This window comes from Cololabis saira, chromosome 17, assembly GCF_033807715.1.
Source record: "Cololabis saira isolate AMF1-May2022 chromosome 17, fColSai1.1, whole genome shotgun sequence".
NCBI lineage: Eukaryota > Metazoa > Chordata > Actinopteri > Beloniformes > Belonidae > Cololabis > Cololabis saira.
The window spans coordinates 3,895,348-3,919,970 of NC_084603.1; the positions used below are offsets into that span (position 1 = coordinate 3,895,348).

Sequence of the window (24,623 nt, forward strand, 5' to 3'; positions counted from 1 at the left end):
ATACTTTGATTCTGGTTTTAGTGTTGTCGGTTGGACAATATGACTGAAAATAGTTTGCACTTTACAGTACAGCTTGTGACTGTCCTTTTTGTCCTGTTCTGCAGTAGTAGTAGTAGTAAACCTTTATTTTACCAGGCAAGAATTGCTAAGAATACATTCTTATTTAAGGCAATGGCCTGGTAGAAGTAAAAGGATCATCATGTTACTGAGCTCAGCTGAGCTTTTACAAGTGTGGATGTGTACTTTAATATGCCTCAACGTTAATTAAAACAACTTGTGCTGGATTTGATTCGTGACTCATCCTTTTTTTGCATTAAATAACTGAAAGTAACTTTTACTCAAATTACATTTTAAATTAAGTACTTTTGTACTTTTACTCACTAAATTTTTAGATGAGTACTTTTACTTTTACTTTGAGTAGGATTTAAGCAAAGTAAAGATACTTTTACTCAATTACGATTTTTCAGTACTTTTTCCACCTCTGCTCTACAACGGAAACCAGAGCAGCACAAAGTTACTTTTTTATTCTCTAGGATTTAATACAGATAATAGTGCAGGATGAGGGACAAAAATGGGGGAAAAAACAACCTAACATTTATTATTTTAAGTTGAAAGACATGAAAGAAATGCTGATAGAACCAAAGCTGAACACAACTTAAGGGTGTGAAAGAACAGCTGAGGAGCTACTCGTGAAAATCACGGACAAAAACAAGACACGCTGAACAGGCAGATGAATGCTGAGCGGTGGTCAGGTTTGAAGAAGGATGCAGAAAGGCCCCTTGTTCTAACAGTTCAGGGTGACAGAGACAAGGGGGGGCATTGAGCTTTGGGTTTAGATTTGAGGAGGGGCGGCAAGACAGAGGTCACTGCGGGGTGGTGGGGGGGCAGACGAGAGGAAACACAGCGTGGGGGAAGGGCAGGAAGAAGGAGGGAAGTACTGTCCCTCCCCTCTGAACCGCTCCTTACTTGCTCAAACACTGGACTCTGTTGTCGGCACCTAACCCCTCGGCCCACCGCGGCTCACCTCATAACTCATACTGACACTGACATGGGACTAAGAAATTGGTGGTGCAGGTGCCGCTAATCTTTTCCTTTGCTTGCTTGCTCTGATTTCTGGCGCGACTGTATGGTCATCTCTCCTTACAGGCAGGCAGGAGACATGTTGCTATCAGCTCCACTCTGACAGAGAGATCTCAGTCCCTATCAATCATCAAATGTGCCCACTATCTATGTTTTTGCCCTGTGTGTGTGTGTGTGTGTGTGTGTGTGTGTGTGTACAGCAGGGAGGGGCTGCATCTGGAAGGTTCCCAGTCAACACACATTTGTTTGACAGCAGCGTCATGTGATTGCATTATAAGCGACAATGAGACTTGGGTGTAACAGAGTTTTTTGGAGCAGAGGTTTTCTTTGGGGTGTGGGCTATGGGCTGATGTCGAGTTAACAACTCCCAAACTGTAAGGAGTTCACCTTGAAGACATGGAATGGTGATTTAAGGGCAGTGATTATCTATAACTGTTAATATTGGCTCAACAGTATAATACACCATATGTCTTGCCGCGTGTTTTTGACAGGAATCTTGGAGTCATCCTATGCGTGACTAAATTTAGCTTTCTTCCTACATAGCTCTTTGTAAAACTGTGACGAATTACCTACAATACAAGGGAAAGCATGTTTGAGTATCTGAAATGACTTTTAGATCTAAAACAACCACTTTGTGGTTGCTGCCATTTAGTGAGTTTTTTTAATCTGTGAGATTCTGTTGCATCACAGACTAGGGATGGGCGGTATGGACTAAAAAATGTATCACGATAATTTCTGGCATTTATCCCGATAACGATAAAAATGACGATAAAAAAAATACCAATTCCACTCCATCTTTGTAACTATAAATCTATCTCACTCTCAGATCCACCATGTTTGTTACACAAAAACATCATCAACGGGAATTTATCTATCTTTCTTTCTTTCTTTCTTTCTTTCTTTCTTTCTTTCTTTCTTTCTTTCTTTCTTTCTTTCTTTCTTTCTTTCTTTCTTTCTTTCTTTCTTTCTTTCTTTCCTTCCTTCCTTCTTTTCTCCCTTCCTTCCTCCTTTCCTTGTTTTCTCCCTTCCTTCTCCCCTTTCCTTCCTTCCTTCCTTCCTTCCTTCCTTCCTTCCTTCCTTCCTTCCTTCCTTCCTTCCTTCCTTCTTCCCTTCCTCTTTTCTCCCTTCCTTCCTCCTTTCCTTGTTTTCTCCCTTCCTTCTCCCCTTTCCTTCCTTCCTTCCTTCCTTCCTTCCTTCCTTCCTTCCTTCCTTCCTTCCTTCCTTCCTTCCTTCCTTCCTTCCTTCCTTCCTTCCTTCCTTCCTTCCTTCCTTCCTTCCTTCCTTCCTTCCTTCTTCCCTTCCTCTTTTCTCCCTTCCTTCCTCCTTTCCTTGTTTTCTCCCTTCCTTCTCCCCTTTCCTTCCTTCCTTCCTTCCTTCCTTCCTTCCTTCCTTCCTTCCTTCCTTCCTTCCTTCCTTCCTTCCTTCCTTCCTTCCTTCCTTCCTTCTTTTTTCCCCTTCCTTCCTTCTTTCCTCCTGCTCTCTCCTTCCTTCTTCCCTTCCTCTTTTCTTCCTTCCTTCCTTCCTTCCTTCCTTCCTTCCTTCCTTCCTTCCTTCCTTCCTTCCTTCCTTCCTTCCTTCCTTCCTTCCTTCCTTCCTTCCTTACTTACTTACTTACTTCCTTACTTCCTTCCTTCCAAAAATCAGCTTTACACAAAAACATCATCAACGGGAATTTATCGTTTTTACCGCGACATGACAAATTCTTATCGTGAGGAATTTTTTGACGGTATATCGTGAACGGTAAAATATCACCCATTCCTATCACAGACCCAGCTCAGATTTAAATCCCCCCCCACAGCTTCATATCATGCTGCATTCAGTGTGCCTTGGAAGTGGGTAGTCAGAACTCTTTTTCCAGTAATTAAATAGCCTATTCTACATAAGCTACCTTATTCGTGGCTGCAGCTAAGAAATTTGACTTCATGACAGTCAGTACGTTTACATGCACTAACAGAAAGTCCAATTGCTGGCTTAATCTGACCGATAACGAGTTTTTAAAAGCCATGTATACATTTTAGCCAGGCTGTAGTCAAACCGAACTGAAGCTGTTGAGATCTGCACTTTAACCGAGTGTTTTCTTTGAGGGTTTCCAGTTGGAAGTAAGTTCAGCCCTTATTTATTTCATTTCATTTCATTTCATTTCATTTCATTTTTATTTATTCCATATCATGAGAATAGTTCACATATGTTCCATTCCATGATGGAAAAGGGGCAAGAAGAAGAAAGCCTTATATGCCAAGCCCCTTTCTCAAAAAAAAAATAGAACAATTCATATGAAGATGGTCTGTCCGTCTGTTCAACAATCAATACTTATATAATACCAAAAAAAAAGGAATAATGAAAAAACAAAAAAATAAGAAAACATACACACTAACTCACCAACAATATAAAAACAGAAACAACAAAATATATTTTACCCGTTAACTTCATATTGTCTAATTGTATGGTCTTTGTACAATTTTTTGAACTGGTGAATATTTCTACAATCCTTCAAATCAGCTGCCAAGGAGTTCCATAATTTTACACCACATACTGAAATACACATTTGTTTTAAAGTGGTGCGTGCAAACAGATGTTTAAAATCAAATTTCCTCCTATGGTTCTTATCTTCTGAACTAAAAACAAAAAAACGTATATTTTCAGGCAATATTCTGCTTTTTGCCTTGAACATAACTAATAAAGTCTACTTTAGTCTACTAATAAAGACTGTAAAGTCTGTATTTATTATTGAATGCAGCAATAATACTCATATAGGAGCGCAAAACCAGTACCTGGGATTCCTAAAACAAGCTTCTGCTAAATGTAGCCCACATAAACTGTTTTGAACATTAGTTTCTTGAATACTTAAGTAAAACACAGGAACAGATTTATTGGGTTGGCCCAATACATGTGAAAGAAGATTTACATGATTTTAAATTTGTCCATTACCCACTGAGTGTTACTTTACTTTACTTGCATCTAACTCTCAAAGCTCCCATTAAAACTGGCTGCTATGAACACATCTGTGAAGACATGGCAAAAAAAGAAAGAAAGTGGGGTATTTGGGGTATTTTGACAAAAGCATTCCACAAGACTGACATCAGACTTCAGGAAAAAGTGTCCAACTGAGGTCACAAAAAACCCGAAGACTGGACTTCAACTGTGGCGGGTTCTCTGCTTTGCTGTGGGAGGCATTCTGCTGATATCATTTGCATCTACTTGTTCCCTTCAAGGGAGAAGTGACAGCAAATTACCGATAATCCAAATCTGTTTTCTATCATCGTTATTTTGAAATGATAAAACATTTACACGATACTGACATGGGGCTATTACCACGAATAGTGCCTGGTTGGGACACTTCAAACGAGAACTCGTAACTGCATTTCATCATTTCCAAACAAACAAAGCAGATTAGGCTTTAAGGGAGGGGTTTTAAAAAGATGGATGTTGAAGTTAAACATTTTGAACATAAGAGGGTTTCCAGCTGTGTGAAAAAAATTAAACCAAATATTGTTTTTAAACATTGAAGCATGCAAGCCTGGTTTATTATAGAGCTTGAAAGTAAAACGTAGACATTGCAAATAACCTTTGCAGTTACTAATTCATTTGACAATGAAATAAAGCTTAGAATATTTGGATTTGAGAAGGTTAAATTAAATCAGATGGAAATATATGACTAAGCGTTGCCCTCCAATACCAACATTTCAGGCCACAATCAAAAACCCAACTTGGAACCCTTCAGTCAGTCTGCGTCTGGTACGTCAAAACAATGTTTATTTTGGTCTTATTTCTCTCTTTGTGGGGGGCTTAGTAATTTAAGATTTTGTTTCGTTCAAAAGAGGAAAATTCCTGCTGTGAGGTCTGCATTGGACCACACATGTACTGACACACATATGGGACAGAACCTGCTGCCACAATATAAAACAAAGAAGATTAGATCAGAACACACACAGATGGAGAGTGGATTGTGACCCTGCCAAGTATGCCCATTTATAGCAGGGCATGCACCCCAGTATAGATCAGCTGTTCCTTAGGAAAATCTGACATAGGACTTTCAACAAATTTGCAGGGTTTGTCTGTTTTAATATATGTACATTTACATTTTAAATCTAATCAACAGTGTCAAGCAATGCAATGTTCTCTGGGTCTGTGCACCATTATCCATGGTGCATGCATTAGCTTACAGCAAGAACCAGCATGCTGAGTATTAATCAATTTAGTCCTGGAATGTTTATCTATATTCATAATCTGTATGGAAATAACTATATTTCATTAACTGCTTGTTTCAGCGGCAGAGGTGTGGCGTTGACGGGAAAAAGGGGGCAGTTCAAGTAATATACTGTTTTACAATTTCCATTCTTTTTTTTTGGCTCTAGTGGCCTTTATTTTGAAAGTGGCTAGACAGGAAACTTGGATAGAGAGAGGCTACCAGCCAGGATTTCAACGTGCTTCTATATATGGTGCGCCCACTCAACCAACTGAGCTATCCGGGGCCCCAACAATTTTCATTCATGCACAGGCTTTCATGATTAAAAGATTTGATTTGCATAAAAAAGTCTCAATAACACGAGAGGAGAGTAATCATGTGTCATCTGCCTGCTCGTGCAGAGCCATGCTCAACCTAATGACACATTTCCACATCTTGAACTCGCAAGCCAGATGCTGGTCCTCTCTCTGGACCCTCCAGTCCTCCACAGCTGACTTCCTATTAAGCAGCACTGAGGGTGTTCTGACTCCGTTTTAACTCTCTGCTCTGATGGGTCAGTGTTACGTGGAGCAATGCCTCCTTCAGGCTTCACTGCAGTCTGTAGTGCCGCTGTTCTGCTCTGGTCCAAGGCAGAATTCTTAAGGTACTAAATCATGGAAAGGTATTGCCGATGTACTGGCATGTGGAAATCATGTGCAGTTATGTACTACCAGAGGTGGACAGAGTACTCGACCCCAGTACTTGAGTAAGAGTACAAATACTACTGGTCAAAATTTACTCCGTTACAAGTAAAAGTACCTCAGTCAAAATATTACTCGAGTAAGAGTAGAAAAGTACTTGCTTTTAAAGGTACTTAAGTATCCAAAAGTAAATGCTTTTAAATTTACTTTAAGTAAAAGTAAGAGTAAGAGTAAATTTCTTATTTTCCACATCAGTAAATTACTATATTTTTTCTAAATTAATTTAAGGATCTTTTAACTCTTGTTTCTGAGAATTAACTCTTTGAAACCCGCTGCACTGATGTGCTGCTTTTAGAACCACAATGTTATATAAAACCTGCAGAAACACCAAAAACAAATCAAATGAATGGGATCATAAGAGGACAGCAGATGATGCAGAGTTTATTAACTTTCTTCTCCTGGTGCAGGCGTAGCCATTGTTGCGGCTCTGTCTTGACTTGTTGCAGCTCTGTCTTGACTTGTTGCGGCTCTGTCTTGACAAACGCAGGCTACTTTGGCGGTATCGTTTTGAGGAGGCTTGACGTATTTCCGCTTTACGTACATCCCAGTGGAGAGCGTGCACTGTGATAGGTCTCCTCCTTTGACAAAAACAGCTTGTGTCCAATAGGATTTTAGGGAAGAAGAAAAAAGAGCAGACCTGAAAGTAACAAGTACTTTTCAGCCTTCCTAGAAATTTACTCGAGTAAAAGTAAAAATATTTGTCTTGGAAATGTATTCAAGTAAGAGTAATAAGTACCAAAGAAATCTAATACTCAAGTAAAGTACAAATCCTCTGGATATGTACTTAAGTACAGTACTCAAGTAAATTTACTCCGTTACTGTCCACCACTGTGTACTACTTTAGTCATGCAGTGCGTGGCAGGTCCTTAAATCTTACGGCCTCAATGTAAAAACTACATTTCATTTCTGCACATCTCAAAAAACATTAATTTCCCATCAAAGTGGTGCTTTTCACCGGCAGACAAGACAAGCTCAAATCATGGTGGAAATCTGATTGACAGAAACAAGACAGATGATGACCGGGAGGTGTCTGAGGCTGCAGGCCTGAGTGTATAATTATGCACAAAACTGCAGGCGGCAGGGATGCGAAGGCTGCAGGGTTTCGCTGCAGTCTGAGCTGCCCCACATCCCTCTGTCTGCCCCACAAGAAAACTGCACTAAATCACCAGGAGCAAAACCAGAAGCCCTCAGAGAAAACTTTACACCATCTCACTGTCTCAGCTCACACTTTCCCTCTAAGAGATTTAAAGCATCTCGCATAAACACACACAGTTGTGCGGTCGTCTCAAGCAGGCTCTCATTAAGTCGTGTTCCTGGGCTCTTCTCCTGTTGTCCCCTTGTGATTGGTGTCTGGCTTCGTTAGCTGTGACAAACATTGATTGATCACAGACACACAATGACTTTGGCCCTAATTTGTTCAAGGACACTGGTTTTCGGCGTCCCCACAAAACTTGGGTGCAGCTGGTAAATACTGTACTTCATTACTGTGATACACGAATAGTTCGGAGACTGGAGCCGTCAATCTGGGATGAAAAGTGAAGAAGAGCCACTAGAGAGGTGCAGCTTACCTCCCCGGCTCCTCTACAACGGGAGCAGGACACAGCAGGAACGTATCTTCTATCCCAGCTGGTCTTTCGTCTGCACAGTGAAACACAAAAATCCACTTTAAAAGTTGAATTTCCACTCTCTCGATGACAACAAGAACCAAAAAACAACCCAAGTATGCGTAAACACTGACGGATATTCAGACTCGACTAAGGCCGGGCAAGGCAAGTTTATTTGCATAGCACATTTCAGCGACCGTGATACGCACTTTTGCCTTCTTGTGTCTGATGTCTATTTCAATATAAATATTTATTTTTGTTCTATCAGTATGTAGTGTCCATGTTCATGCATATGTGTACAACTTCAAAACTTACCCACAGTGTGTGTTTCATTCAGTTTGAAGCTGCAGAGGACCTGGTTGGTGTTTCTAGCATGGAGAAACCCATTGCCTTTAACAACCACCTGGAAACGCTCTGAAATAAAAACAGAAAAGAGTGCCAGCGGAAATTATTAGCAACATGTCCAGTCATGACACTTTAAGAGACACATTTACATCTAAAATATTCATAAAACATCACAACTGTCCTTCTAATCCAGCAAGATTTACAAGTTCCAGTGAACGATTACAGTAAGAGCTGACATCGGTTCCTTTCTCTGATGTGCTCGAGCACGGCACCAGAAACCCCTGCATGCCTCATTACTGCTTGTTTATATCTGTTTGCTTGTGCGTGTATGTGTGGAAAGGCCATAATATGCTCCAATGGTGCTAATGCTAAAAGTGCTGCTATTCACAAACGTCTCAGACAGCGTAGTAGCCAGAAGGAGTGTGGTGGCGTATGCATGTTTGTGTGTGTGTCTGTGCGTGCGAGTGAGTGTTACTTTGACCTTTAGGTTCCCTGAGGCGCCGTTAAAGTGCACTGACAGAGGCTTGCCAGCATATGCTGGAGTGTCTATGTGGCTGCTTCCCAGCATATGTTAAGGAGTAGGGAAAAAAAAACAACACTTGCTTAAAAATATGCCGCAAGGCTGACAACAGCCCAGCACTGTCAAAGTAGGTCTGACCTTACCTGTGGCACCGTTGCGTGGCATTAGCACACGCTCGCCTCCATGCAGATGCATGTGTATGTGTTTTGATAGGTGGTGCTTCTACAGCTTTGTGCTGTTTTTTATATGGAGAATGAATATACATTTGCCCTATATGTGCATGCATGTGTGGTGTTGTCTGGCATTATTTGGATTTCAAAGTGCACATTTTCAACACCTTTAACATTTAAAGCTGTAGCATGAAGATCACTACATCAAAACCTCACAGAGGTGTATTTCTTTGAAGGCCAAACAACTCATGATAAAAGCCAAAAAGGTACAGACACACAAAGAAAACAGCCACTTACAAATTTAGCCAGGGAGAAAAACAAAGACCAGGAATGCAGGAATGTGGTAAAATACATTTGGAAGCATTTTAGACGGACACATTGATAAAAAGTCCACCCCATCAGTAATTAACCCCCTAAAAATATGCTGGTGGAAAACAGCACACGTTTTTTTTTTGTTTTTTGTGGCAGATCTGTAGCTGCGTTGAAACCGTCCTCTCACTCAGTATCACATTTTTTTCCACAAATCAAAATCTGTCACATGGTAACAGAGGAGTACACAGGAGCTGTACACTGCTGCGGTTAAAATAGACCACGATGCCGTGCAGCCCAAACCAGCAGCTGATGGAACGGGCCAACGCTAACTTCTACAGCTTGGTATCTTGATTTAAAAAAACGTTTTTAACCTGTTGAGAATCCCTGAGCACAATAATACTCCTAAAATATTTCAGCTGTGAAGTAGTTAGTCTTGTCCTGCATCTGAGCCCCAGGATGTAAAATAATTATCATTAAAATACCAGGACCATATTTGAAAATCAGTTATTGTTTCTACATAAATGCATACATTTTACAAATAATAAAACATTACATTTTACAATAATAAAAGCAATATAATACAATGAACACATAGACTAATGATTCTTGCTTGGTGATTTGGAAGATTTAGCAGTCATCACCCTTTCACACAACATTACCATCAACTAGCCTGTGATGCAGCAGGATGGACTGCACACTCAAAAATCCACGTGAATATGGTGGAAATTAGCCTAATTATTGGAACTTTTAATGTTTACCTGGGAATAATACGATATCTTCTCAGTGTTTATTTAATTCCAGAAAATTATTCCTTCCTATACAAAAGATAAGATATATCTGTGACATCTCCAAACCAATGATAGCAAACGAATAAATAAATGTATATAGTTTAATTACAAATACCTTTTTTAATTTTTCAATCTTTGATTGAAAAAGGCTAAACCTGTGCATCTTGTACGAACATCAAAGCACAATGTGTGAAAAGGTCAGCACTGTCAGACACATGTGCTGGGGGACTGGTGGTGTCCCGCTGACGTGCACCACACATATGCTCCTGCCCGCGACCACGAGTCCCTTTCCATCCACACCTGACTGTCTGACGAGCGTGTGCTGCATGCATTTGTGTTTCCAAATGTACACACACACACGCGTGCATCATGCTCGTCTGTACGTGTAGCTAATGTGCTATGGCTTGTCCAAACGGCAGCTCTTCAATCACATTAGTGCGACAGGACAGTGAAAGGCAGGGAGGGGCAAAAGAGGACGGGACGACAGGGAGAAACGGGTTGGACGCTAATGAAAGCAGCAATCTTTGCTGTCATGTTAGATCTGAGGCCTAACTCTCACTGTCCTCGATGTATGTGAGTGTGTGTTTGTGTGTGTGTGTGTGTGTGTGTGTGTGTGTGTGTGTGGAGGGGGGGTCTGCGCTGTCATGTCCGATACCGTGGCCCAACATTGGCTGTCCAGTCTGATGGCCTGTTTGCAGGCTGCGCGGTCTGGTCACCTTACATCAGTGTGAGGGACGTGTGTTTATGCGCTTGAAGACGGATGTGCGCTAGCTGACTAAAGAGCATCTAAATGTGTTTGTCTGTTCAAAACATGTTCGATATGCTATGTGACTACATGCAGCGGAGGGGAAGGCAGACTGTCACAATATATATGTAATATGTCAGCATGTCTGTAAATGTAAATACACTATGATAGCTAGTAGAAGATTATATAAAAACCTAGATGTCCTTCTAGTGATGAGATTCAGAATGAAGCAAATATTTGCTAAAGGTGACGATAATTACCTCCTATTTTCTGCAGTTTGATAAGAAGTCAAGTGCGAGTGAAATTGGGCTTGTATTTAACATACATCAAGTCACAACAAAGGCAAACAAAGTGCATTATAAGCACATGAGCAGAATCATTGTTAATGAGGTTGGAATCAGGCGTTCATATGAGCGGCTCCCTCGGTCTCTTAGTTCACTGACCATTAGGCAATTCATCAATCGAATAATAAATGAGACTGTTGGAGGATATTTGGTCACATGGCGAGTGACCCACAGTCAGACTCTGGCAAGAAACCAGAGACTGTAATTATCCCTGGAAGAATTTTATTTATTTATTTATTTTTTTACAAATTTCCTTTTCCTTTTAGGGCAACAATCTACATCCTCTCCTCTCTTCTGCTCTTCCAATACCCCTTTCCCAGCCTTCATATTTCATAGAGGATACTAATCTCCTTTAGTTGTCCTGGTAGGAAGCCTGCAAATGCACTCTCTCCTAAGTGAGCCTTAATAAGGTCATGTCAAAGCTCATCCATCCTGCTGGCTACTCGTAAAGATTCTCTCAGCATCTATTCTCCTGCTATTCCTTTAAACCGCAGTCAGGAAGCAGAAGAGCCGGACATAGAAGGCTAAAGGTAGAGGGTGGGCTTGAAACAAATTAAAAAGGCTATTTAGCATATAAAATGTGGCAAACTAGGCCAAGGAAGCAGCCATGCTTAAAGATTCATAGCTAATTCCTCTGACCATCACCCGCCTCCTCCTCCTTTTTCTTTTTTTTTAGCACACATGCTGTGCTGAAGCGGCTATTTTAATTTCCCCCGGCCGTGAATGACAATACGCTCTCTGTCACTCTGCGGTCACAAGCGTCCATGCGATTACTCAACCTCATGTTCCACTCCAAAGGCTTTTGATGGCTGACACAATCACAAACCACGACTGGCTGCTGCTTTAACAAGGAGCCTTAAAACCTTTGCTCCCTCCTTTTCCTCTTACCTCCCGCACACACACTGGACGGCTCAGCTGCCAAAATCTCAATACAAGACTTCTTGATGATCTGCAAGTCAGAAAGAATAAAAAAAAGACAAAGCCATGAGATAATTCGGTGACGTCATAAGGTTTTGTGCGTATGTTGGCACGTATGGGACATAAATGTGATAGCATGCATATGCTGTACCGAGTCAATGATTCCCCTGAGGGCCTGAAAACCTCCCCATACAGGAAATACATGGTCCACACTGTCTGCAATAGTCGCAAGCTAGAAAAACGGGGGAACAAAGACAAAAATTAGTTAATTTCCTTATTATGAATTTGCAATATTTCTGTTCTTTGTGATACTTACCTGGGTTTGGTTGAACTCTTTAACCCCTACACAATAAACGATGGCTCCCAAAGATCTAGCCCTCTGTGCCTGCAAGAAAAAAAAAAACAGAAAGGAAATGAGAAAACCCGTCTTCTGTTGATGAATGAACGGATATGTGATGAGGAAACAGACATTACCCTTGATGTAGCACAACTGTAAATATCGCCACAAAGTGGGACATACTGTATTTGTTAAGTACATTTTAGCGGCATTACCCCTTAGCTGCATTCGTCAGAAATAAAAGAAATGTATTCAAGATCATTTTAACAATGGTTGCAGGAGGTTGAAAAGAACAAGACAAAAAAACCTCCTGAAGAATTGTGAGCTTTGAACGCTGATGTGTTCAAATATGGACATTTCAGAGTAACGTGAACAGTCGGGGTTGGCCACATCGTTACGAAGTCTCACAACTCCCAAGACATAAAATATACATAAAAGCCTTTTGCAATTGCAGTTAAGAAGCGAGCCAAACACATTTGTTACATAAAAGGTACAAGTCTTTGCGCCTTACTGCACATTACCTCTCGCTGCGCTGTGTCAAACTGCCACTCATTCAGCTCTCCATCAGTCAGAGCGATGATCACACTGGCGGTCCCTGCAGCGCATGTCATAAAATTACGCTTTCTCAAACTAAGTATTGGAATTCAATCGATATGAGAAGCGTCTTACCGTGGTTCTCTTGATATATCTGTGCATTGGCCTGAAATTGCAAAGATGGCATCATGAGAGATTACAAAACAGCTTCAGACAATAAAAGACTCACTTCATTCGGGATGCATGGTAATTGTATTTTAGGAGACCTCAGAGATTTTTATATTTTCCAGAACATTATTGTAATATTGAGTTTGTCCTTTGGCAATAATAACATTTATTGAATCTACTGATATTGAGATGGATCTGTAGGGATAGAAATATAGAATGTATTTCCATTAAAATGCAAACAATCACAAGACAAAGCAGGTAAAAACAAAGCAAACCAAATTCTTGTGGAGTATTTTTACTAAACTCCATCCTGCTTGAACAGACTGGGATAACACCCTCCTTAGAAAAACCCTGCCATAGCCAAAGAGAATTTCAGGGCAGTATTTATTGTAATAATTGCTTATGTTATCGGCATTTCAAGAGAAGTTATTGTCAATTTGAATATACTGAAATGGCTGCAAAGTTACCCCTGAAATATGCAAGCAGTATCTTGTTGTGTTGGCAGAAGATCTTCAAAGTAACAAAGCTGAGGGTGCACGTAGCAAGTCAGTTATCTTCTTCCATGGAAGACGCTGATCCTAAACTCTGAAATATCTCCTTTGTGCTTCAGGCTTTTGCTCCCTCACTGAATGACATCACCATGTATTATGATTGCATACTTCTGGCCTAACTGCTGGCTTGGCACGCCTCGAGTATAAAATGAGCAGCTGCCTCTTACTCCTATAACTATTGCAAGCAAGCAGACTGGAAAGAGGACAGAGAGGAACTTTCACAGAGACAAGAGCTAAAAAACAGTGTTCAGACAGAATATTAAACACGTTATACTTTGACAAAAATAACGTAATGGTAATGGCATTTTCTAGATCATAGATTTTCTATGGTTTTATATGAGTATATCTTGGCATCTCCTGTGAATGGTTTCTATTTCTAGTTTTTCTTAAATCCACACTTTCAAGAAGCAGCAAGTTGTGTATGAGTTGAGCCACTAACTGGTCCTGCTTCCAGCTGCTATGCTCAATGAATCAGCAGCCCCTTTTGTTCTGGGATCAATTCCTGTAAGCTTGTAAAGAGATTTATGAATTCAGCCCTCAAAGCCATCCTTACCATCTCCAATCCTAAATTCATATACGTGTCTCCTCCAGGGATAACGCTGTCCAGAGCCCTTAAGCCTTCGGTTATGGCGTCCCTTTAAGAGTAAACAGACAAGTATTCTGATCAAACAAACTGGAGTGGAGCTGCTCGTAAGAAAGCAGAAACGAGCAATGATGCAGAATTGACCTGCTGAATATTTTTTGGCTCAACTATAATCCGTTAATCCTTAGCCAAATCCCTCCTCGGGAGGTTCAAAGCACTGCTTTGTGTTTCCAGGTTGCTTAATAAGTTTGCATGCAATTAAATCTATTGTAAATTATTATTTTTGAAGCCCCTGTAGAATACAAAAAAAAGAGTCAGAAATGCCATCCCCACACAGGGGCTTACCTGTTCTCAGTCAGTCTCATGATGATGTTTCCTCGTGTGGAGAAGACTATAAAGGACATTCTCAGCATAGGGCTACAAACACAACAAGTAATCAGTTAGATCACAAAATCAATAATAATTATAATGCATGACTAGCCCTGCTTGTACCTAATAAACTTTTCAGCCAGCTGCCTCACAAAGAAGTAAATCTCTTTCCAGTGATTCTTCACACTCCCAGATCTGAAAAAAAGCAAAGCAAAGCAAACAATTATTATTAAGGAAAAAATATGTTACTGATAAATTATGCAAATCCGTATTTGAAAACATGGATTCAACTTCTCACACAAATGGTGTTCACCATCACACTATGCCTGGGCACATACTGATGGGATGGATTTATTGTCATTATGAATGTTTCAGGACAAACTGTTAATCCTTTCTCCATCATTAAGATTCTTCTGGTAATTTTAGTCACATGCCATTACTTTGGACAGTAACCTGTCAGCTGTGAGCTGCTGGTTAGCCCCCCTACATGCTGCTGCAAACATGACAGTCACCTTAATGAATCCCCTTCCCATGGGGCTGCTAATGGGGGTTAATTGCTGCTGGGCCAGAGGGTTGAGGTTAGACAGGGACAGATGCAGCAGTCTGCCTCTAGCAGGGACCATGCAGCAAGCAGCTGGCCTGTGTGTATGTTATATGTGGCTGTGTGAGAGTGCAAGTGTGTGTGTGTGTGTGTGTGTGTGAGACGGAGGCAGAACAGATGGTCGCACTGAGCATGGCCGGCCCTACAACAGGTTGGGTATCCGCCAGAGTCAAAAGACTGTGACATGAACAACAGAGGGACCCAGAACTAACACCCAGCAGGAAGTAAGTGTGTTAGTGTGTCTTTGATTCTGCATCTCTTGAAGGATGCAACATCCAACGCCTTTACCACTAAACTCTGCAAAGGTCTCTGTGCAAGTGCACGTGCAAAGTGAACGTGCAAGCTGGTTAGATTTAAATCTATGTGTTGGTAGCTCCCTTTTAACAAGGCACTTCCTGACACACTTACAGTCATCTCTGGAAGTGAGCTCATGATAGAAAGCACAGTTCCTGGAGGAGTTTCCTGTGGAGTTAAATTGCCTCGCGTGACAAAAAAACGTCTTATCTCCATCTCCAAATCAAGAGTGTTTACTGATCCACAGCATGAGCTCAGTTTAAAGATGGAAAGATATTTAACACAGTGTCAGAAATCCAAACAGCCCAGCTTGTTTTCTATTCATCCAAATGAGACTGAAAGACACGATTCAAAATGATTTGTGCTTTTTACTTTTAAATCAGAATAGAGCTATTTAAACAAACCCTCCCTGACACAAAACTGCCTTTATTCACTGGATGTATGAGGGTCGTTTTCATTTCCTGCAAATGTATTTCACATTCCAGATCAGCTTATGTAATGGTAGTTACTCCCATCCTTCTGACATCTTAGTCTTCAATCTTTTTGGCTGTATTTGGCCTGGCAATTTTTGCTCTCAACAGTGAAAACAAATATCTTTGCAGACCCTGGCTTTAGCACACAACACATATTATTCACTTTGTGGGCAACCAGATAGAGGAGAAAACTCCAGTCTGGTATTCAATGTGAGTGTTGAAGGTGGGGGATGTATGGTAATCTTTTTTTTTTTTTAAATGCTTCCAGGGAAGAGCGTACACATTTTCCACCCAGCTTGCCTCATAACCTAGATGGTGCAGCCAAGCCAAAACTAAGAGTTGGTCAAATACTGATGAGGTGAAGTCTAACATGCAACAACATCCCCAGTGCATGATATTTTCACTCTGCTCTCTGTCACACACATGTTAGATTAGGTCACTGGGTGGCATTTAAGACCTGAAAAATAGCCAACAACATAGTTGTATCTCAGGAGAAAGATCAGCTGCTTCCTGAAGGCCTGCTGAAGCTTGTAGGTCCAGACAGCCAAACAAACAGAGGTGCACCAGAGGCTTGGCAAAGCGTGACATGCCACGCTCCCCAGGCTCCTCCTAAACTTTTTGAAGCAAAGGGTAAAGACTGAGGAGTGGATGACAGATGGTGATGCGGACATCTGAAAGATCATCACTCATGTCAAAACCAAAGTTAAATGTCACTCAACGTGTCTACTTCACATTTCATGGCTGGTAAAAACAAAAAATAAAATAAAAACCTTGTTTAAGCTTTTACCTCATATTTGTTGAATGTTGTGCACAGATACAATACTAGTGTTTAGCTGTCAGTCTAATCACTGCTCTCTTTAAAACACGATTCATCTTTTGACATTATAGCACGTTATTATTTTACTGAACGGAGAACAAATGCAACCAAACATTATGATGTTTGCTGTTCTCTCTCTGTCCCTTTCTCTGCCAACTAAGCATGTTTCGACATGCCATTTGACACATTCCCTGTGTGTGTGCGAAATCTCACCGTGCATCTAAAGAAAATATGACAAAAATGTCACTTACAGCGTCTGAGTTGAACAGCAGGACAGTCTGTGACTGTCAGCTTAGCATGAACCAAAAAGCTGTCAAAGACACCGAGAAAAATCCTGTTGTAGACCTGGAGAGACCATAAAATGATCCAATTTGCATTTCTACTAAATCACACATTAAGTCTTTTGATTTGCTGGTGATAAAAATGGCTGGGAAAAATTAATGGAGTTATTCAAAGTTTTGGTTTTAATGTCATGAATACGATCATGGAGTAAGGATAAATAAATGCATTTTAACAGAATGAGGATGCTTTTTCTCATTCATCTCATGTTTCATTTCCTGCAAACTCCCCATGGATTCCTGTTAGAACATGCATGATAAACAAAAGCAGTGGGGTCAGTTCAGGGTTTTCTAAAAGTGTATTAGTATCACACTTAATCAGTGTTTGCATTGCACACTTTGAGAGGAGGAATGAAACTGCAGTGTGCACATGATAATGATGGTGATCTACTGGCAGAAATCCCATACTTACATACTCCTACTGTTTATCATTTGTGCATAACTGTGTTACAACTGACATTGTTTTTGTTGATTATTATTTAGTATTTACTAGCATGAATCTTTATTTTTCAATCTGAAACTTTGCCCCTAGATGTCACTGACTCACACTCCTACACACTCCTTATCTTTCAGAAAGGGGGCTATTGAGTAAAATTATTTCCAAACATGCCTTTTGGGACGTTTTGTTCACTACAAAAAATATTGTGCTCAGTTGCTCAGTGCCGGACTAAAAACAAAGAAGAGACACGGCTTCTAATCAGTCCAGCTCTAAATCAGATCACGCACCAGAGGAGCAGAATGTGGTTCATGGGATCAGTGGAGCAGCAGCTTCTGCAGCTGTGTCCGCAGGCGTCATCCTGCTGAAACCCTATCCACCCTGCTCGCCCTGCCCACATCCCGTGGGTAAAACTCAGTCTGTTTCACTCACCACTAGAAACTGGATGAAAAGAAAAACATAGTCAAGCATCCGCACTATTCCCCCTCTTCAAAAACAGTTATAACCTAATGATAACCAACCGAGTATACCAAAGACAGAATTCAAACAATAATCATTGCTTTTTGGTTTCTTCTTTGAGAAGTCAGTCCAGAGAACTTTATGAGGTTTGTTTCCTACAAGAACTACTACGATTAAAAGCCTGTATTCCCGAGTTTATTAGGTCTATTGCAGTTTTGTAGCTTGGTTCGGTTCCTACAATAAGGTTAGGCCACAGCGGGACGTTCAGCTGATGCGCTCTGCGCTTCCAAACGGCTCGGTTGCATGGCAATGCGCAGCGACCAGAAAGTAACAATGCCATAAATAATATCAGAGACTCACTTGTCCAGAACAAAGTAGAGGTCAAATGCGCCCTGGCAGGACCTCTCCTCCTCCTCCTGTGGATCTCCCTGCGGCTCTCCCTCCACCGAGACACCGAGGAAGAAAATTCCAAGCAAAACCAAGGCGAGGAACATGCGAGCCCGTGTCCACGCCATCTTTCCCGGTTACTGCCGACTGCTCCAACACTGCGACAGCTAAAGATCTTTACATTTCTCTCCAGCCTGCGTTTCTCCGTTTCTTAGCAGACCTTTGGGGGGTATTTCTTTGTTTTAAGGTGTCCTGTCTTTGTTGGTTAAGCGGACTTTGCCTGCAAGAGTCTTGATCGGCTGGAGCCGGGCTCGCCAACTCTTCTCTTTCAGCTAAGGGGGGGGAAAAAAGGCAGGATGAAGGAGGGGAAAGACGCCCGATGAGAAGTAGCTAAACCCTTTTTTTTTTCAAATGAATTTCACTGAACAAAAAAAACTACAAAACTAAACTAAAAAAAAAAAACAAAAAAAAAAACAAACTGACTGACATTTTTAGATTTGAGGTGGGATTGCACAAAGTAAACTTTTTGAGAAGAGAAATATGGCCATCCAAAGGTTAGTTTGGATTAAATTGGTTCAGTGAATCATTGTACAAACAGAAATAGGTTCTGAACAGGAATTATGTGTATATGATGAAATATCCTAATCACTTAGATGTTGTTATTGTCAAAGCTGCATCACACTTTTTCGATATTGAATAAGAAATGTTGTTTATTTAAGAGTGACAAGTGATTTGACATCATGTTTAGTACATTCATTATATTTGACAATCCTTGTATTAAACTGTGGCTCATAATTTGGGACTTTTAATGAAACCCCTAAATATCCTGTCTACGACATTACACCTCTGAACAAAAGGGACGTGTGATGTCATCCTGAAAGCATGTCCAAGTTTTCCCGTGATTGTCTTCACAATTCCCAAACCAATGCGGACAAAGTTAGGCTACAACTAATATACAGTATGAAGTAGTCGGAGGAACACAATAGGTCAACATTTATACAATCATTATACATAAACACAGTTTTGAGATGAGTTTTGTGGGTCACTTTCCACTCCTTTCACGTTTAGTTAATATGACACGCACTTCACAACAGCACATTTTAATCTTTTTTTGGGCTATTTCATCTGATAAATAAATGAATAAATAAAGAAATGAATGTGCCGTCAGATCTGCTTTCCAAAAAACTTCAGACCAGCTCCACCTGCAGTTACAGCAGCAACAGCAATGCAATACTTCCATCGTGTAAAATATCATAAAGCAATTTCTAGAGATCAAACAAGTCATTATGGGATGGTTTGTCATACAGGACGTTTACTAATGTTGGTTGACTTTTACATAGCTGATCCTTCAGATAAAATAACATTACTATATAGATTTACTAGTTGGAGTTCGCCCAAATAGACCTCCTTCAGGGCTTCGTGAGTTCCCACTTTCTCATTACACAAAGTTGGCTCAGAAAGCAGTAGGATATTTACAAACGCTTTGATGCAAAATAATCATTAAATGCTCATTAGACAGAAATATTTAGTTTATGAATAATTCATTTTCCCGGTGGCGCCCTGACCAGCCTGCATCCTGCAATGTGATACAGATTTCCCCTTTGCCCACATTAGCTATAGGCCAATTTCTAGGTTTCTATGAGCATCTGTTAACAGAGATGTGACCAAAACTGTCATTGAGTCAGGCATAACATGCATGTGCTGCTGCTGTTTGGATGCATAAAGTGCTGGACTGTCTTGGGTTTAAGGTCAATGCAAGCTAGAATAAATTAATATGTACACTATATTATAATTATATTCACACATGCAGGCTGGCCAAAACCGCGTGAGGTCCATCATTACAAGTTTGATTACTGCGGTGCTCAAAAATCAAATGAGAGCAGACTTGGATCCTCTTAGAAGCGTGTCGGTGTCAAAATGTGCCAATGTTAAATTTGTTCACCTCCCAACGCTGCATTGTTTACATTTATTTAAGAAACGAGTTACAGTGGGGGGTGTTAAATGGTCGAGTATCTCTCTTTACAAACACCCACACAGCATCTTTACAAGAAACCCCATAAATAAGACAAAGAAGTGTCCAGAGAGGACTATAGGAGTGTGTGCGCGTGGATGAGCGCGAGCGCGCTCGCGTTGAAATCAATGCGCCACGCTCCAGTGCGCGCTGGGAGGCGGATAAGTGTGAGCTGGAGAGCTGGGGAGGACAGAGAGCTGGAGAGGACAGAGACGACAGTGCGGAGGAGGGATCAGGCTGAGAAGTACTGGTGGAAAAGGACGCGAGCGGGCTTCGTTTCCGAGGTCGACTGCACCTGCTGCAACCTGCTCCCACCGACCCAAGCATCCTCCTCCATGTCCTGCGGGTGAGTCCCCCTTTCAAAACCCCTTAATACCCTTTTTCCACAGAGGATTTTTACAAGCTGATACCCCAACACTTCGGAGCGCTTATGACACCAGGGTCGCTTTGGTACAATGTTGCGCAGTCAGCTGGGGACATTTCTGTAATATATTTCTCCCACGATTGCAGATTAGAGACAGACGGAGAAAACCACAAATATATCGGCAGGAATAGTGCATGTTCGTGTTGTTCTGAAATCGTATAATCGTGCTGAACTTCTCCGCACCGAGGAGGCAGTTGGACTCCACGGCAGATGCTGAGACAAAAGGAGTAACCGAGTGAAAAATTAGACAAAGAAGCGTTAGAAATTATTTTGCCACCACCCTAACTGCGCCTGCTTCATAGAATCCTTTCTTTTAAATAACCCCCATATTTTCAGCATCTCAATTTTGCTCACAGCAGAAAAGCGGCTGATGGCATGTGTAAGATAATCAATAATGAAGTTACAACTCCAGTTATCGCTATCGTGTTAGACTTCAGTCTATATTTAAAAACATTATAACAGCTTTCAGTAAGACAACTTTTCTGTTAATTCTAAACCTGATTTTTAACTATAGGGGTCTTCTTTTCCAGTTTAACCATGGATCACATGCTGTCTCGCTCCATCTGGACCGCTGACAGTATATTTCTCCAGCACTCCGCGGATCTCTACACCAGCGTGGTCGTGACGCGCAGCATCCCTGCAGGCACGTGCTTTGGACCATGTGTGCTCCAGAACACTTTCTACGACACTATCGCCTTCATAGCGCAGAAATCCTGCGACAGGCGAGCGAAATCCTACGTGTTCAGGGTGAGTCGTGCAATCATGCAAGGTGCATGTGGACTTAACCTTAATTCTACCTCAGTGAACCACCAAGTGAAGTATTAAATGGCAAAAACATGATAACATTCTTTTTTAAAGGCACCACATTCAGAAAGGTTTATTCAAATCAACTGTTTATCAAGAAATTGAGCTGTAAGAGCTTTGGGGATTGACTGTTAGTGTCTTTTTGCCAACAGGTCGACCCTGAGACCATGCGCAACTCTGCCCTTGTGTTGTCATGGCTGCGGCTCGTGCAGGCTGCGCGTAACGAGGAGGAGCAGAACGCCGAGGCCTTTCTAAAGGGGAGTCAGCTGTATGTGCGGACCACCCGGGACCTCCGGGCGGAGGAAGAACTGCTGGTGTGGTACGACCAGGAGCTGTCTCACCTGTTGGGCTTCACTGACATAACCAAAGGATCAAAAGAAGGTGGGATGAATTATTTGAGGATCCCGACTCAATATGTGTACATACAATCCATGAAACAATGTATCAGAATAGGGATTTATAATTGCAATTTGTCGTTTCACAGGGTTCCAGTGTGGGAAATGCAACCAAGTCTTCAGAAATGAGTTTCCTTTCGTGGCCCATTGTCGATTCCTGTGCGCCCACCAAGCCAAGAGCGACATCTGGATCCGCGATGTTTACGAGCACAAGCATGTGGAGGTGAAGAGGCAACACCGAGTAACAGATTTCCACAACATCGCCAGAGACCTGGAGCACAAAAAACCTGGCAACAGCGAGGACGCTGAGATTTCCGCCAGAAAGAGGAAAAGCGAAGAAACTCATTACCCCAAATGGAGAAAAACGGTTCTGTTAGAAAAAACGAATATTTCCAATGATAATAATATTACGCAACTGGATAAGGACTATGACCAGGTTGCAGGAGATGCGTCTTCTGCTGAGAGAAAGTTGAAAGCGGAAAGAATGAAGGCAGATCGCGTGGGATGTAAAAGTGATGGTTTAGCGGAAACAAAGGAGATCCCCGGGACTTTTACGCGCGACGGGGAGGTGGGCGCGCGGTCGGAGACAGGAGAGGGCTCCGGAGTGCATTCCAGCCGCAACAGCGCATTTTCTCTGGTCCTGTCCAACTCCCAGGGTGAGCAGAAAAGTGCATTTTGTAAACCCAATAAAAGAACTTCTCTGGTCCACGATTCGCGCCTCGGCAGCGCTCCAATAACAGCCCCCTCTGGCCGGCTGGATGAGATGGCTGATGGCTTAACCCCCAGGGCGGCTCTGGGATACAACAACCTGATGGCACCTGCAATCCTGACGGGTGACTTGCACACAGCGGCCTCTCCGGTTGCACTACCCAACGCCTTCCACTACGCCCCGGAGCACTGGTCCAGGAGCATCGGCGCGCAGCTGCACACCGCATCCTCCCTCACCATCCTCCCGCCGACTTTCACCTCATTCGGCGTCTCGGCGCAGAACTGGTGCGCAAAATGCAACCTGTCCTTCCGCATGACCTCGGACCTCGTTTTCCACATGCGCTCTCATCACAAGAAGGAGTTCGCGGCCGAGTCTCAGGTGAGGCGGAGGAGGGAGGAGAAACTCACCTGCCCCATCTGCCACGAATTCTTCAGAGAGAGGCACCACCTGTCCAGACACATGACATCTCATAACTAAAGGGGACGGACAGAAAACCATATTTATTTTTCCTAAATGATCGTCGTATTTAAACGTAGGAGACTTTGGTGTTTGTTAATGAATGTATAGGCAGCTGTGAAATAAGAGCGCACGCAACCATCGCGGCGCGTCCACTAGATGACGATAGAGGCCCGCGCCAGTTCGCAGCTCGTTGGTCCTGGAGCGTGTTTTTGGTAAGCGCTCGATTGCTTTGTGCCTTATAGAAGTCATGGGAGAAACCAGAGAGATCTGAGGACAGTTCATGAATGTCAGAAATGTATCCACGTTTCTCTTGTTGTTGTCAGGTTTTCTCGACTTTCACACAAACACACTCATATTCACATTCATGTTGGTACAAATTGTAGAGCGTCAGTCATTTTCTAGTCCAACAGGCGGCGATTGAGACCTGCCTTTTCCTCTACAGGCCACTTTCCTCTGCTTGCTGCCCATGCTGCATGGATTGTGTAATTTATTGAAGAAAAAAAAAACACAAAAAAACGGAGATAGTTGTGTCCAATCAGTGGACAATCCAAGTATCTTCCTTTTATTTTCAGTCTCTGTGCACCACAGGAACAATTTTGAAGGCACTGTAGCAAAACTGTTATTTCCATAGTTCTGTCATTTTGGGATCACTTGCTTCCACAAAATGCGGTCTTTCAGAGAGAAAAACACGCAAAATACACATTTGTGCATTATACAACTGTTTATTTGTCTTCTGGATATGTAACCAGTGTGTCTTTCATAAGATAATGCATCATTTCATCATTTCAATATAACATTTCTAGAACCTGTCATACAAAACTAAATGTCTGATTGCGATTAAAATGCTCGGAACCTTTCACAATGATGTATCAGCTGAACTTTCTTCTTTAAAAAGAAAAAGTAATATATTATGTATGGACTTTCCCATATAGTCACACTTTTATGCAGCTTGTTTGTTTCTCATTCATTGTCTGATTTATAAAAAAGTATTTATTAAAAAAAACCATGGCAAACATCCCACTTTTGACTTGCCAGTAATATTTGGATAGAAATAAAATAAGGAAATATGAAGGCAAATTAACATTTTGAATTTCTCTTTACTCAAAGGTCCGATTTCTCTTTTAGACATGTCGGCCCATCAGTTTTTATTTAATAGATGATAACAATTAGCAAATTAGTGAACAACTGAGAAAACTTGTCATGCAAAAATGCATTGTTATATTTGTTATCATTCATTTAGGTGTCTCAGAGTGAAATCTGTCATAAAAAAAAGAAGAACATTTCTCAGCCGTCTCCCCTTAAATTATACATCTAATAACATGTGGTTATTATAGATATGTAAGTCAACATTAACAAGTTCATTTCCAGAGTGCCACTCAAAAACTGAAACAAATTTTACTTAAAAAAGGTAACTCTTGTGGTTATCATTTGTCGACAGACCTGGATAGTCTATGTAAGATCTACTCCATCCAATTTGTGATTTTGTTCCGTTTATTGGCTGTTCAGACTTGGCTTTGGCTTGAAGGACATAAAAGCCCCTCTTTGTTAAAGGTAAATGAGGCAGGAAAAAGGCATGAAATTCATGGGAAAGTGAAGCTCAGATGCTTCGTCTGTACTGAAAGTAGCCCAACAACCCGTCCGACACTATTGTTGTCAATTATTAAAGCCTACACAAACACTACATAAGTGATCTATAAGTTAAAACAAAAACACTGCAGTATC

At 41.5% G+C, this 24,623-nt stretch overlaps 2 protein-coding genes across 2 annotated transcripts in view; one reads left to right on the top strand and one right to left on the bottom strand.

Moving 5' to 3' along the window:
- Window positions 1-18,436, bottom strand: part of antxr1d (ANTXR cell adhesion molecule 1d) — a 30,423-nt gene extending 11,987 nt beyond the window's left edge. Inside the window, exons 1-11 of the mRNA XM_061745575.1 lie at window positions 18,073-18,436; window positions 14,418-14,489; window positions 14,271-14,342; window positions 13,896-13,977; window positions 12,759-12,789; window positions 12,611-12,684; window positions 12,069-12,137; window positions 11,904-11,984; window positions 11,723-11,783; window positions 7,926-8,024; window positions 7,575-7,644 (exon numbers count right to left, since the gene is read on the bottom strand). Of these exons, the coding sequence (XP_061601559.1) occupies window positions 7,575-7,644; window positions 7,926-8,024; window positions 11,723-11,783; window positions 11,904-11,984; window positions 12,069-12,137; window positions 12,611-12,684; window positions 12,759-12,789; window positions 13,896-13,977; window positions 14,271-14,342; window positions 14,418-14,489; window positions 18,073-18,227 (866 nt within the window). The 5' untranslated portion in view covers window positions 18,228-18,436. The remainder of the gene's footprint in view (window positions 1-7,574; window positions 7,645-7,925; window positions 8,025-11,722; window positions 11,784-11,903; window positions 11,985-12,068; window positions 12,138-12,610; window positions 12,685-12,758; window positions 12,790-13,895; window positions 13,978-14,270; window positions 14,343-14,417; window positions 14,490-18,072) is intronic.
- A 1,730-nt stretch (window positions 18,437-20,166) lies between these two features.
- Window positions 20,167-23,773, top strand: znf488 (zinc finger protein 488). Its single transcript, XM_061745243.1, has 4 exons — window positions 20,167-20,456; window positions 21,065-21,281; window positions 21,491-21,719; window positions 21,823-23,773. The coding sequence occupies exons 1-4, from the start codon at window positions 20,209-20,211 to the stop codon at window positions 22,917-22,919; spliced, it is 1,791 nt and encodes a 596-aa protein (XP_061601227.1). The 5' UTR covers window positions 20,167-20,208; the 3' UTR covers window positions 22,920-23,773.
- The last annotated feature ends 850 nt before the right edge of the window (window positions 23,774-24,623 follow it).